The sequence below is a fragment of the Mercenaria mercenaria genome, chromosome 1, assembly GCF_021730395.1.
Source record: "Mercenaria mercenaria strain notata chromosome 1, MADL_Memer_1, whole genome shotgun sequence".
In the NCBI taxonomy this organism is placed as follows: domain Eukaryota; kingdom Metazoa; phylum Mollusca; class Bivalvia; order Venerida; family Veneridae; genus Mercenaria; species Mercenaria mercenaria.
This window is the reverse complement of record NC_069361.1, coordinates 64461413-64476536: the sequence shown is the minus strand read 5'-3', so window position 1 is coordinate 64476536 and position 15124 is coordinate 64461413. Positions and strand designations below refer to the sequence as shown.

At 36.3% G+C, this 15124-nt stretch overlaps 1 protein-coding gene across 1 annotated transcript in view; it reads right to left on the bottom strand.

Annotated features, from left to right (window-relative positions):
* Window positions 1-2588: 2588 nt before the first annotated feature.
* The window catches only part of LOC123535798 (complement receptor type 2-like), a 31671-nt gene continuing 19135 nt past the window's right edge, over window positions 2589-15124 (bottom strand). The window contains exon 2 of the mRNA XM_045318551.2: window positions 2589-9529. Coding sequence (XP_045174486.2) covers window positions 8286-9529 — 1244 coding nt within the window. The 3' untranslated portion in view covers window positions 2589-8285. The remainder of the gene's footprint in view (window positions 9530-15124) is intronic.

Sequence of the window (15124 nt, the reverse complement as noted above, 5' to 3'; positions counted from 1 at the left end):
CCCTTTAAAAAAGTGTCAGAAATTAAAAAAAAAAAAAAAAAAAAAAGGAAAAGAAACAGACAAACTCCTTGTAATACCAAGAAAAGTCTTCAAAATTAACAAAGAATTTATAGTCTGAATTACTTTTCTAAAAAAGAAAAACCTGACAGAAGCAAATTATTAACCTTTCCAGGTGCTTTGACACTATGCACAGATACACTACAACAATCTGCCTCTGCTGCATGTAACATTGGCTTTGTTAAGTGAAACAAAAAATAGGTGTGATACGAATGACTAGATTAGATCTACTTCTGGAAGCACTAAAATTACAATTACATTGTAACAACGGAATAAGGTCACTCTGATCCATTGATTTCACTAATAATTCAGAAAGGACAAAATCATTTAACTTGATTAACAGCAGATCTGAGCTCAAACTTTCTGTCTTTATAATAAGAAGCAAAGCACAAAATTGAGCCATGCCATGAGAAAACTAACATAGTGGCTTTGCGACCAGCATTGATCCAGACCAGCCTGCGCATCTGCGCAGTCTGGTCAGGATCCATGCTGTTTGTAACACTTTCTCTAATTGCAGTAGGCTTTGAAAGCGAACAGCATGGATCCTGACCAGACTGCGCGGATGCGCAGGCTGGTCTGGATCCATGCTGGTCGCAAAGCCACTATGTTGGTTTTCTCATGGCACGGCTCAAATAATCTTTAGCTAGATCTATTATACATGTATATAACTGTACCAAAAACAATATTATACTAAATCTATGTTATTTTCCTTTTCATAGTGAATTCTGAAACTGACCTGTGGGTGAAGCCAAAAGCACATTTTGACCTTGGCAAAAATCCTCAAGGACAAACTTGCTTGAGTAGAACTGAGTAGTGATTTCATAACAATGTGACATCATACACAAGGTCAATATACAAGGGATAGACTTAGCAAGATTTAGGAAATATTACTGACTTTCTTTTCACTATGTTGGATATCTGTAAAGGCCCACAGTACCGTATATTCGCGGCCATAAGTCGAGTTTTCAAGGATCAAATATACAGTTTACATTCTTGGGTCGACTTATGGCTGCAATATCAAATGAAAATAATGTTTTTGTCATTTCCCAACCGAGCGCCATGTTTGTTTTGTATAAATATCGGACGCCGTATCCACCCGTTACCGGTATCGGCAAGACGGTTCGTAAAATAGTGACAATGTTTTCTTATGCAAGTTATATAAAGTATAGTGAAAAAGTTGCAATGACACTCGTTTGTAAAACAATAAATTAAATCTTTTTAATTATTTTCAAATACAGTATCGAAAAGCTTTTACCAGGCATTTGTAGAATTTTTTTTTTGCAAGTTTCGGCAAACGTAATTAAAAAAGAAGTAGGAATGACACTCATTTGTAAAACAATAAAGTCAATCTTTCGTAAAGCTTTTACCGGGTATTCGTTATTTTAATCCGCGTTCGGCAAAAAGAAATTTTTTAATAGTATCGGCAAACATTATAATTAAAAATAAAGTAGGAATGGCACTCATTTGTAAAACAATAAAGTCAATCTTTTTAATTATTAAATACAATATCCCTTTTTATCCGCGTTCGGCAAAAAGAAATTTTTAGCAAGTATCGGCAAACATAATTAAAAATACTTTGTTTGTAACAGTAGAACAAAAACGAACCGAGTCACTAAATAGGTACTGTCCTCTCAAGTTAATCCGTGTGAATAACATGACAGCTAGCAGGTGCCGAATCACCTCGATATCAAAAGAATTGGCGGCTCTTTTATCTTTTGTCAAAGCGACATTCACACTGACAAAGCCTGCGATTAATGATATGCACAAAAACACTGCACCCCGTGAACCACCACCAATCAGAAATATTTACTCAGTCGTTTGGCACTCCCATAACCAATCAAAATTTATTACTCACTGTCAAGCATTTTTTTCATAGGTCGAAGGCGTGTCTTCAGTAATTATGCACATCAATTGTTGTAACAGTTTCGTAAATATGTTAGAAACCTTTATGATGAATTCATTTGTATTGATTTCTGTTTGAGATATAAACTGTCATAAAACTGTTAAATTTCACGCACGCATCGGATTATCCGTTATTATTTTGATAGAACTGTGACAAAATGCCTAAACGGAAGCGTGTTGCATATGATAATGCATTCAAAATTCGTGTAATAGAGTTCGCAGAATCTTCTAACAATTGTGCCGCTGAACGCGAGTTTGGGGTCAGTGAAAAACTTGTACGAGACTGGCGTAAATCCAAGGACAGAATTATCGAAGGTCCTAAAGGATTGTTAATGCTTGGAATCAGATACCATCAGAAATGGTTATGAAATCATTTCTGAAGTGTGGAATTTCTAACTCGATGGATGGAACACAGGACGATGCATTGTTCGAGGAATTCACCTCCTCGTGCAGTGTAACTGACAGTGTTGTTGATGATGATGATGTTGAGTGTGATGACTATGTGTATGACCCTGCTGTAACTGAGGAGTTAGCCAACGAACTGTTTAACAGTGATGACGAGAGTGACTTTGAGGGATTTTAAATTGACACTTTGTGTTTGAACATACAGTGAAATATCAGTTACAGATACTTATGTTTATTGTAGCTTTGATACATGTAACATGTTTTAAATGTTATGAATGAAATATCTTATTAATAAATTAAAGATATATGCTTTTCAAACAATAAAGGATAATATTTTTAATATAAAAATAAAATTAATAATTTGAATACTTTGTTATATGTTGTTTATATAATTATGAAGATTTTTTTATCCCTCTACATGAGCATTGAACATACTTATACACCTATGAAATATCTTAAAAAATTGCCCTCGACTTATGGCCGAGTTCAGGTAAAATACCAGCTTTCTCCCACCATAATATACCCCTCGACTTATGGCCGAGGTCGACTTATGGCCGCGAATATACGGTACTAAAGGATCAGTGTGGGAGTCATCTGGTCTAGCCCCATAATGGCAGACAAGTTTTTGAACACTAATTTTCACTTGGGGTGGTCACAGAGGTCTAAATTAAGGCTAGTTTTTGTTAAACTTTCATTGTGGGTGTCTTTTTGACATGTTGGTAGAAAAAAACTGAGACAGAAGGTGGTTTTTAGAGGTACAACTCAATTTTAGTACAAGTAGTAATACCAGGTTACAGAAGTGTGATCTTGATGTAATTTTACTGTAAGCAAATGTGACAGGAACAATCTCTTAGAAGATACATGACTCCAGATTTTCTCGTAGTTTTATGTCATTTTACAACATTTTTTAAAAAAAAATTGTTCTCTGTAATGGGTAGCTCTATATGTGGTAGCTCTGTGAAAAAAAACTGAAAATTGTCCATTTTATATAGAATATATACCGAATAATTTTTAGGTACATACAAGCTATAGCATTTTACTTGGCCTAAATCAAAAAATGTACACTCATCACCATCTTTCCCACATGACTGTGCATTTTCCTGGTATTTACTATATATATATGACTGCAGTGAGTAATTAATGGACACTACATTTCTATCATGCACAATGTAAATAATGTTCATGTACAAAGCAATATCGGTCCAGAGACTCCTGCAGATTTTGAAACAACTTGCCAACAGTCATTTGGGAATTTAACCAAAAAAAAAAAAAATACAATCTGATTCATTATAGCTAAGACTCATAGTTTTTATCAGGTTTCTTTAAAAAGCAAGCAAGACTGCTGTAATCTACAATTCTAGGAAAGTCTGTATTCCAGATTATCACCATTGTTTTACATATAGGAAAATACAGTAAATATCAAATAAACTTTGCCACAGAGTAGAAAGCTATAAACATGTTCGGGTCTTCATGTCATAGGCAAATATAGCTACTGATACATGTATATACAAAGCAAAAATACACATTAAAATAAGAGAATCCAGCTTTTCCACATCAAAATAAACTTAGAATGATAAACCAGAAATGAAACAAGCACTCTTTAGAACCAGTAACTGGTGGTCTCTGTTTCAAAGTTGGTCTCTGACACAAGTTTGACTGGACATCTATAATAAAGTTAGCCTTGAATGAAATCATTACTCTGGATTTCTTTAACAATGCGTCAAACAGTCCATTACTTTGCACATAGCCTAATCTAATTTCCAATAAAACAATACTAGGGGCAAAAAGAAAATACATGTATAATCTGTTCTTGTGTGATAAGACTCTTGTGTGATAAGACGTGTCAATAATGTTTCAACAATTCATCTATTAACTATTACATTATGCTGTAAGGAGACCTTTAATATTCTCATCTTTTAGGAATTTAATTTTGAAACATTATTTAGCTACTGTAAACTAAAACAAACCAACGTAAAGTAACTGTTCTTCAAAACCTTTAATCTGTGAGATTTTTCCCATGAAAACATAAAAAATATCTCCCATACTGCCATAACCATACTGTGCCAGGATTTCCACTACAATTCACAGTGTGCTAATAGAAATGATGATCCTGTTGTTTTTTTCTCATGACTAGACTGATTTATTTTGAAGAAATCTGATAACTTGAGAAAAACCTGTCCATACAGCTGACTTCCAGCCAAATTTCAAAGATAACTAAAGCACTGGGCCATAATTAAAAAATTGTTTGTTTGCAGTGCTCCGACCCAGATTTTTAGGAGTGGGTAGGTAGGTAGGGATTTTTTTTTTTTTGTAGTCAGTGTACACAAATTTTCTCAGCGGACATTGAAACATATTCATGAATTTCAGACAGTAAGAACATACATGGCAGACAAATTCTACAAGGAATTTAACAGAGCACAAACTTGCATGTAGACATTTATTAAACCAGATCTTTCATTTTATAATTAATCAAAATTGAAACTGAATGACAGTACTTTGGATATAGACCAAGAATGCAACGAACGATCTGGACACTCCGCACCCTCATTCCTTAAAACCTTTTATAGGACAGTTGTTCTGACTTCATGCAGATGCTGTCAGACCCTTAGTGTATGAAATAATGGCCTTTGTTGCATTTTGGTCCAAGTTTTGAGTACTCAAATGTCATCATTCTGGATACAGAAAGAGACAGAAGGTTTATAATGACCTCACTGCAGGCCTAAGCTGTCCAACCTGTTTTTGGCGAGATGGGGGTGCGGAAGGTAGGCAAAAAAGAATGTTTGCTGCCACCCCCCTGGAAATGATAAAAATATATTAATGAAATTGTGGCCTCTGTTACATCTCTTGACAGGAATGAAATAGCGGCCTCAGTTACAGTTTTTGACAGGAATGAAATAGTGGCCTCTATTACTTCTTTTGACAGTAATGAAAGGGCGGCCTATGCTACCTCTATTTATGAAATAGTGGCCTTTTTTACCTTTTTTGATGATAGAAATTAAATGGTGCCTTCTGTTTACATCTTTTGGTAGGAATGAAAATAATAGTGGCATCTGTTACATCTTTTGATAGGAATGAAATGTGTTTCATCTTTGTTAGGAATGAAATGATGGCAACTGTTACATTTTTGTCTAAATTTTGCGTGCACTGATATTATTGATCTGGACACAGGAAGTGTTGTTGCATATGAAATGCACATTCCAGTCCAAAATTTGGCGGTAGGTATAGAAGATCGAATTCCAGAATATTTTTTAAATACAAGTTTGAAATGGTGGGTTCTGATACATGTTCAACTATGTTAAATAAAGGTAACTTCTCGGGCAACTTGGGGCAGGGGAGCAGCATATAGGCCTCCACCCCAACCCTTTGAATACAGGTCTGTGTAGAAGAGGGTGATTGTGACCAGCTGTGGAGCTTCTCATGCTTAATTTTTAGTCTCCATTTTAGTGAAAATTAAGGCTTTAGAATTGAAAGGCTTCACTTTTAAACACAAGCTGAAGTATGTCAAATTATGATTTAGTTCCTTTAAGTAAGGAACAAGAAACGAAGTTCACAGCACTTAAATTCAAATCCATAAATCATCTCAGTCCTTTTAAATCAAAATGTATTAGGTAATACACAAATTGTACTTGTAGAATTAGGTCAAATTACATCACACCCATCACGACACTTAGCTGTCAAACTGCTTTCTTTCATCTTACATCAAAGGCCAAATGCCGATTCCCATCTTTCCTTTGAACTTAGCCGACAAGTGCCAGTGTATTTTTCAAGATGTTTATGCAATTTTGTCACCAAATGTGTCGGATAAAACTGGGATTTAAAAGTTAAAACATGTTTGCAAGGAAAGGAAAATTAGGATTTACAAAAAAAAAAATCGAGGTATGTGGCTTTATTACGTGTTCGAACAAGGTCTCAATTACATAAAAAATGTGAATAGTTATCATTCAAGTTGCGGACTATTCTGGTGCATGATCAAAAATTCAGATGTCTGTTTAATTTATAAACTTTTAAATGTTGAAACTAATCAACAGAAAATCAGAATAATTTTTTAGACCATGATCATGTTGACTGACCGTGGCATTGTGTCAGACGACATTGTTTATTAAAAGAATGAGTTGGGATTTACGGCGAACCGACACAAACAGGTCATATACCGCCGAAACATTTGTTTATTGGAAAATTGTTTATCAAATATACATAGGTCACCGTAAAATCATGTGAGAAAGACTAAGTAAAGATGTCTGAGCGACTTTCTCACTCGGATCGGAACTTGTGACTTCCGAAACACGTGCGAAATCGGCAATATGGTCGCGTACACTAAACGTTGAATAATCTGCTGTATATCAAAATACGAAAAGGAAAACGACTGCTGAAAATGCATTTTGCATCAGAAAGGATCAAAACATAATTATATATAAAAAAAATTGCCCCCCTGAACTGCCTAAAAAATTTTTTGGGTCGGGACGATTTTGATGGGTCGGTCGGAGCACTGCAAACAAACAAATTTTTAATTATGGCCCTACTTGCAACTTAAATTTCCAAATCTTAGAGATAATGGTGCCCATCAATCAACTAGATTTTTGATCAGTATTATTACATATAAAACACTTAACAGTACTTCGAAAGTGAACAGAACTATTCACCAACTTTAACATTTGTTCTCCGCAGGTCATGACATTCCAAAGTATGTTCGTTTGTTAGGTTTTAAGTCATATCAACACTGTTTAGGTAAAACGACCTGTAGGCAATATGCATCCAAAGATTATCGACCAAATCAACAAGAACATTTACCCTGCACCAATCACAATAATTCTTGAATGGCAGCCAGATGACCTAGCCGTATAACATAACTCAGCTTGTCTGATGGCATTAAATGCCTAAATGCCGTTAAATGCCATTTTCCGACAGTATTTCTATTATGAAACAACAGCACTGACTTGTTCTCAGCAAGCAACTGACATCTTTACAGTGTGGCACAGCTGTGGAGGACAATTGCACTGTCTTCTGGCAAATCGTCACAGACAACATGCGGCACGCTTTGGAATCAAACTAAGGACCTGTCCATTCGTAGTCTTGTGTTATCCCTACTGAGCTAACCAGGCATACTGACACTATAGCAGTATGTTACAAGCACTCTTTCTTTGTTAACCTAAGTGATAAACCATATATCTCCTAATTAACACCCCTGGGGTGGTTTTTTTTTTTCAGCAAAAGGGGTGGGGGAGAGGAGCTGGTATTTGTAAAGGATATAAATATTTGTTTATATAAACTATAAATCCAACTAATTCCAGATGAAGGAACAAAGAACTAGCAACCCCTGGTTTTGTAGCCCAGCATCTAACTACTAGACTATCAAGTTCACTCTGATATATGATATTATGTATACCATTCTTTTTCTAGGGCTGCTCGGAAAATTATAGTAACTCATATAAAATAAAGATGTTATGACTAATTTCCAACCAGCCCTTTACTGGCTGATGCCTAGTTAATACTAGTCTCAATACTAATGTTGCAAGTTTTTCACTGTAATGGAGACATGGCAACTCCCACATTATAGATGACATATCAATCACTCGTTTTTCTGTACCGAAAACTGTTCCCCTAGTATCACCACATACATAAATCTTATAAGTGTAGACAAAAACTGCAAATAACAAACTTACTTTAAAAGTTTTTTAGTATTTTAAGTTACATGTATTTAGCAATAGAGATTACACCTAATGGTGCTTCTCACATAGTCAGTCATACATAAATATGAATATAAGTTTGTACACAGTTTAACACAATTTTCCATTTTTCTTGACCTCTTTGACCCAAAACTGGCTACCAGTCATGGGATTTAAAAAATCTCGAATCATCTTTACCTTTGAAATTTGATCTGGAACCATCTTTAGTATTCCAAGTATATTTTGTACTGTTCATACCTATACAGCTTCACCTTCAGTACTATCTGCAAGTTTCACCTTTTCCTTGTCATTTTCTGTATGTTTTTCAGAACCATTCGTAAACATTGCCTTCTTCTCAATTGTGTTACCAGCTTCAGGATTTCGTTTCTTTTTCTTGTAACAAATAAAGCCTACTATAGCAAGAATCACAACTGCGATCCCTCCTAAGATTCCTCCAATAATTGCTCCCACTGGTGTTGATTCTTGTGGCAAGGACTTTCCGGTAGTCCCTGGCGGAGGATTGACAGTACTTCCACTTTCATCAGTAACTGGTTTGTATGTTGTTACTGTTACTGGGGTTTCCTTTGATTTGCATACTGGTTTAATTACATTTCCATCGTTACAAACATCCTTTTCACTTGTTGTAACTTTTGTTGAACCCTTTTTACAACTCCAATCTAGAGTTTGTGTATGATCTATATAGCCACCGTCTATGGCATTCTTTAATGATACAAGGTTTGTGTCGGCTTCAACTTTACAGTTACAGTAACAAGCCATTTCTGTGTTATCCCACTTTCCAGAAATACATTCAGCTGCATCAGGCCCGGTTTTGGTCACTGGGACATCGACTCGACATACAAGAAAGAAAAAACTACCAGATGGCTCAGCTTCTTTTATGCAGGAGGAGTTCAAACCTGGGTAAGGAGGACATTGGCTTTGTTCACAAGTAGGTTTATCACCCCAGTAACCATTAGCCTGACACATAACTCTTGGTGACCCTTTTAAAACATAGTTTTTATTGCATGTAACTTCAACAATGCTTCCATAGCCATTTTTTACACTATCAATTGTATTCTGAAACAACGTGGCATACTGTATAGATCCAAACTCTCCGCACATTTTAATTTGACATTTAGGAGGACTTTTTGGGCTCCACTGACCATCAGTTCGACAGACCATGTTACTGGCTCCATTCATATCATATCCTTCATTGCACTCAAAGTTTATAGACGTTCCCACCTCATTAGTTGGTGTGTTAACTACCCGTCCATTATCTGGTGTTTTGACGTATGTACAATATATCTGCTCACACTTCAAGTTTCCATCAACCCATTCATTCCCAGAACATTTGTAAACCTTGCTTGTTCCTACAGGATTAAAACCTAGTTTACACTCAAACTTAACAACAGTGCCAGACGCATACGGTCCAGCTCCACCAGCATCATTGTGCGTATTTTCAATAACTGGTAAACTGTCACAGTCTGCACTTGCTGTAGAGATTCCTGAAAAAAAAGATAATATTTCACATTAAATTACATGCAGCATTATTTACCAGGCTTTTCTTGATGTGTTTATGATCACTGGCATTTACATGTTTACCCAAAAATACTGACAAATAGTAAAACATGCATGCCCCCAATGGTGGCCTGTGACCTTTTCAGCCTCGAGTTTACTATGGCCTTGACCTGATGACTGAAAAAAACAATAGAGGTCATCTATTGATCACAGTCAGGCAATCATCCTATGTAGAGTGACGACTGTATGTTAAAGTGCTCTTAAGTTATTAAGCAGAAACCATTCTCAGTTTCAAGGTCACTGTGACACTGACCTTTGACATGTTACCACAAAACAATCTAGGTGTCATCTACTGACCACAGGCAGCCATCCTATAAAGTCTGGAGCAGATTGTAAATGTACTTCAAGCACGTGAGTGGAAACAATTCTCAGTCTCAAGGTCACTGTGATCTTGACTTTTGACATACTGACCCCCAATACTAAAGTAAACAATAAATCCACTAAAAATGTAAGTTGACTCTGTTTTTTTATCCTTGTGAATCTCAGATTTCTCATCTAATGTGATTAAACTGTAATTCAAAGTATTTTTTCAGTCTTGCCTAATCATTGCCCAAACCAAGAAAACCGTTTAATTATGAACACAATTTCAAAAAGTTCATATTATAAAATTAGCTCAGCAAAAAATAAATCAAGCTCCCAGCGTTATATTATCTCAAAGTTAAAACACAAAAATCCATAAAAGCATTTCACAGTCCTTTTTAAATAACAAATGTGTATTGCACTGGCCCTGAATTCAATATATGTCATCAGCAGTGGCATTACACAGAATAAACATGTTCCTTTGATACTGCTAATGTGGACACATAATAAAAGAAAAACAGCTCTGTCAAGTGGCTGACAGAATACAGAATACTAGAATACCAAAGGGCAAGAAGCTTACTAAAAAAACAAGGCAGTCTGAAAGACAGCTATATCTCCTGCCGCTGTTCTGGATAGTGAAAGGGTTGATGGTATTGAATGAAGCATTGATGTTGTTAATTATATTTTATAGTCCATGTATGTTGACATCAATAAATTTGAAAAATCTTAACAGGGTTTAGGAGGTACACAGTGGGCTCAAACCTTTGACCTCTAGCTGTGACCTTGACCTCGAGCCAACATGGCTGACTTATGAGTTCTGCACATCATCTTGATGAGGTGATCATTTGACCTGAGTATCATGAAAATCCTTCAAGGGGTTTAGGAGATACTGTGCAGACACAAAATGGAAGGCTCAAACATTTGACCTTGAGTTGTGACCTTGACCTTGAGCAGACATGGCTGAATCATGAGTTCTGCACATTGTTTTGATGAGGTGATCTTTTGACCAAAGTATCATGAAAATCCTTTAAGGGGTTTAGGAGATACAGAATGGACACAAAATGGAAGGCTCAAACCTTTGACCTAAAGTTGTGACCTTGACCTTGAGCCGAAATGGCTGTCTCATGAGTTCTGCACATCCTCTTGATGAGGTGATCATTTGACTCAAGTTTCAAGAAAATCCTTCAAGGGGTTTAAGAGATACAGAGCGGACACAAAATGTTACGGACAAACGGAAGGATGGGGGCCTAAATTCCAAGTTTCAAGTTGATACCATTTTAGTTTTTAAGTTATGCCCTGCCTGGACATGAAATATGATGGCAGATTTCACCTTGCTGGGACCTTGACCTTTAACCTACCACCCTGGTCCATGCACTCTGCACATCGTCACATTACCATCTTCCTACATCCCAAGTTTGAAGTCAATACCTTGAACGGTTATAAGTTATGCCCCAGACACGAAATGAAAGGGATAAATTTGATCTCTGAGCTCAACCTACATGTACATGTATGCCAAGTTGGTTATAATGTTATGCTCCGTACACAAATTATGACGGACAGATGGATGCACATGCCAACACAACGGCAGGGCACTGGACAACTTTTGGGGACAGGTACCCATACCCTTAGAAAGGGGAATTTTTCGTCGTTTTAAGACGAAAAGGGGAAGTTTTTAGTCATAGATATGTTACTACTTTTCACACTTATTGATACCGTTTTCAATAATTTCTAACTAACGTAACTATATTGCAGCAGCAACCTTCCTTAGAGGCACTATAATGTAACTTGAAAGAGAGTTCATATCTAGTTGTGTCAAACAACCTGTTATCAGGGGAATTTTCTTCTGAGAAAGGGGAAAAAACATATTATTTTATGAGGGGAATGGTACCCATATTCGGCCCCAAAAACGGCCAAACGAGTGCCCTGAACGGGCGTATAAAAAGTTGTCAAACAGATTTAACCCAGTTTCTGATGTAGTCCTGAGTAAAAAATTTGCATGAATTTCAGTTCATGTTTCCAAAGTTTGTATTAAAAAATACGAGTAAAGTAATTTAAATTACTTGGATTTAAGGAAATTATTTAAGGTAAGATATTTTTTGAAAAGTCAAAAGAGAATAAGTTTTTGTATTATAAATCTCTACTGCTTAGATAATTAGCAGAGTATGAATAAAAAAAAACGGCGACTTGAATTTCGCTTTGATATTAGATTTGAGTGAAGTGGGGAGCTCCAAAGCAAATATTTCGCCCAACTTGCCCCCTAGCTGAAGCCCTCCTGTCCCCTGTTCTTCAAAGCAGGGCATACCAATTAGACACAGACAAGCCCAACAGTGGGACACCAATGCCTTTAAACCTTAACAAACACTGTACCAAGTTCAAATTTGGTAAAGATCCGACAAATGGTTCAAAAGAAGACATTAAAAAGTTCTTTGCAAATAGACAGTCTGGTTCTTTAATGTGCCCTGCGTGCAGCACCAATACATGCAAAGCTGTCTTTCCTCGGAAGAACCAGTACTGGCTGCTGAGTCAGGTAGGAGACACTCAAGAGTATCCAAGAAATTTCCATGGCCTGGACCAGGATTCAAACCCCGTACCTCTGGATTGACAGTCAACAGTGTTACTACTAGACCACCAGCCCAAAGGTTTATCAAAAACAACTATCAACAAACACAGTCTAAAATATGCTCCTAGTCTATGAACTCCAGTGAGACACACTTCAGCACAGATGCAACATGCTCTGGAAAACAATGCTGTACATCAGAAAAGAAAGCACAATTTTGTTGCTGTTATTCCATATCCTACTCTAAAGTAATCAAGATCTGTCAGAATCCTCAGGCCACATATCAGTCTACACTGGATGGCATTAAGGCTGGAAACACCAACACATTTTAACCCTTACCCTGCTAAATTTCTATAATGAACTTGTCCATCTTTCAATTTGACCAGTACCACTAACTGTTAAAAGGGGAGCTTACCAAAAAGATACTGACTGAATGGCAAACAGTGCAGAATCAGTCGTGTCCAGCATGATAAGGGTTAAATGCCAGACTTTGTCAGTTTTTCAAAACTGTGCACAAAAAACGAATTTTAATCTAATTTAGATGTGAATAGTTATCACTTATGGCTGTCCATGTACAGTAGTTTAATCAAATTGTGAGTAATATTACACTCTTTCACAAGGAAACAACCAATAATAATGATGATGTAAGTGATTACCAGATGCCTAGAAAAAACTATATGCCCTTTTCTCTTTTCTTATTATTCCAAGCCCCTTAAGTTAACTGGTATTTCAGCTTTTGTCAATAATTTGATGTTGGTTGCAAAAGACTTGAGCCACACCATGAGAAAATCAACAAAATGGCTTTGCGACCAGCATGGATCCTGACCAGACTGGGCGGAGAAGAAACAGTACAAGAATTGCTGTCAATGAACAGTTTAAGCTTTCACATGAATATCCTCACCCTCTGAAACAGCCAGATGCTTTCAAGTTGAACCGAGATTTGTGATGGATCATTTGTACTTAGTAGCTAACACAAAAGTAAGCCTTTTTTGAAAAAGTTCGTTTTTCAAGTTAAGCACCTGTAGGTACATGTACATAACCGTGTTTGCAAACAAAAATGATTAACAATAAATGGTAACCATTTCCTATAAGACAGTGATTTACTGGCAGTGTTTCGCCAGTCTAACCACAGGCAATCGGCGTGTGACTTTGACCCCTTATGAATGATGGACCCCCCACCCTGTTCTCTACAACCCAGATCCCCAACATAATAACAGAAAAACACATTTCCAAAAAAAAAAAAAAAAAAAAAAAAAAAAAAAAAAAAAAAAAAAAAAATGCTCTATAAAAATAAAGCATTTTTTTTTTTTTTTTTTTTTTTTTTCTTTTTTTTTTTTTTGGAAATGTGTTTTTCTGTTATTATGTTGGGGATCTGGGTTGTAGAGAACAGGGTGGGGGGTCCATCATTCATAAGGGGTCAAAGTCACAGGCCGATTGCCTGTGCGACTAACTACCTGGAAACCAGAAATAAATTATCTGATGTTTTCACAAAGTGAATATTCTTTTATTTAGTTTGATTTACATTAATTTTTTAGACACAATACACAATATCTAAATGAAATAAGTAATAACAATTACGACAATAATTGTTTGCAGTAGAAGTTTAATGACATTTTAAACTCTTAAGTTTGTGATAAAATTTAGGGCACCCCATTATGATATGCATCCCAAAAGATGATTTCTGTAAGTTCTCATTACTTTCAGTGTACTAAATCTCACAATCCTTTACCTTAAGGTTTCAATGGATATTTGATGAGTTGTTACCGCAGAAATATTACCATCATAAATGTTAAAATATGTATAGAATTTCAATCCAGTATCTGCATTAGTTTTGGAAATAGTAACTTACATGCAGAGAGTATAAATACCGCTGTTAGTGAAACGGTCAGAATCTACCGGTCTTCATGGAACAGCACATCTAGATATTTCAGAAATATTTTCTGCAATTTTTGCCATATATTAATTATACAGTATAATCTCTGAAGAAGCACAGCTTTCTAGAGGACTACTAAAAGTAAATAATAAAGGTTTGGTTGCAGGGATGGGGTCAAGGTAATAAGTTCAGCATTGATCACCTATCTTGAGTAGCAATTTTTAGCTGCTGATGCCCTGAGATGGTGTGAACATTGAACGCATTGAAATAAGTAAGTTCATCATTGATGCAATCTTACGAGCAGCCTAGCTGCCCTGAGGTAGCGGGAAAATTGAACACATTGTGGTCAACTGTTACCTGTGTATTAGCAAGCTAGAGTTTGTATGGTAAGTTGAGTCTATGCTGTTGAGCTGATTTGTGAGCTGACCTATTCTTTATTCAATTGTTTAATTCAGAGGTAATTTACTGTTCACGACGAATCATTTGACAAATTTAGACCAAGAAACACACCAGAGGCCACCAATCCATACCTGTATTTTATAATTTTCCAGGGGGAAAGCCTCCTGACACCCCACTTCGATAAAGAGGGTACTAACCTCTCCATTACCTCAAAATTTTGGACCTAAAAATGCTCCAGAGGCCACCATTTCATGCCTGTATTTCAAAATTTTCCAAGGGCAGAGCTCCCTAACCTCAACCCCCCCCCCACCCCCCACCTCCACCCCAATAAGAGTTTTACAATGAAATAATGAAAAACAAAACACTATAAAAATGACAAATTATTGCAACATG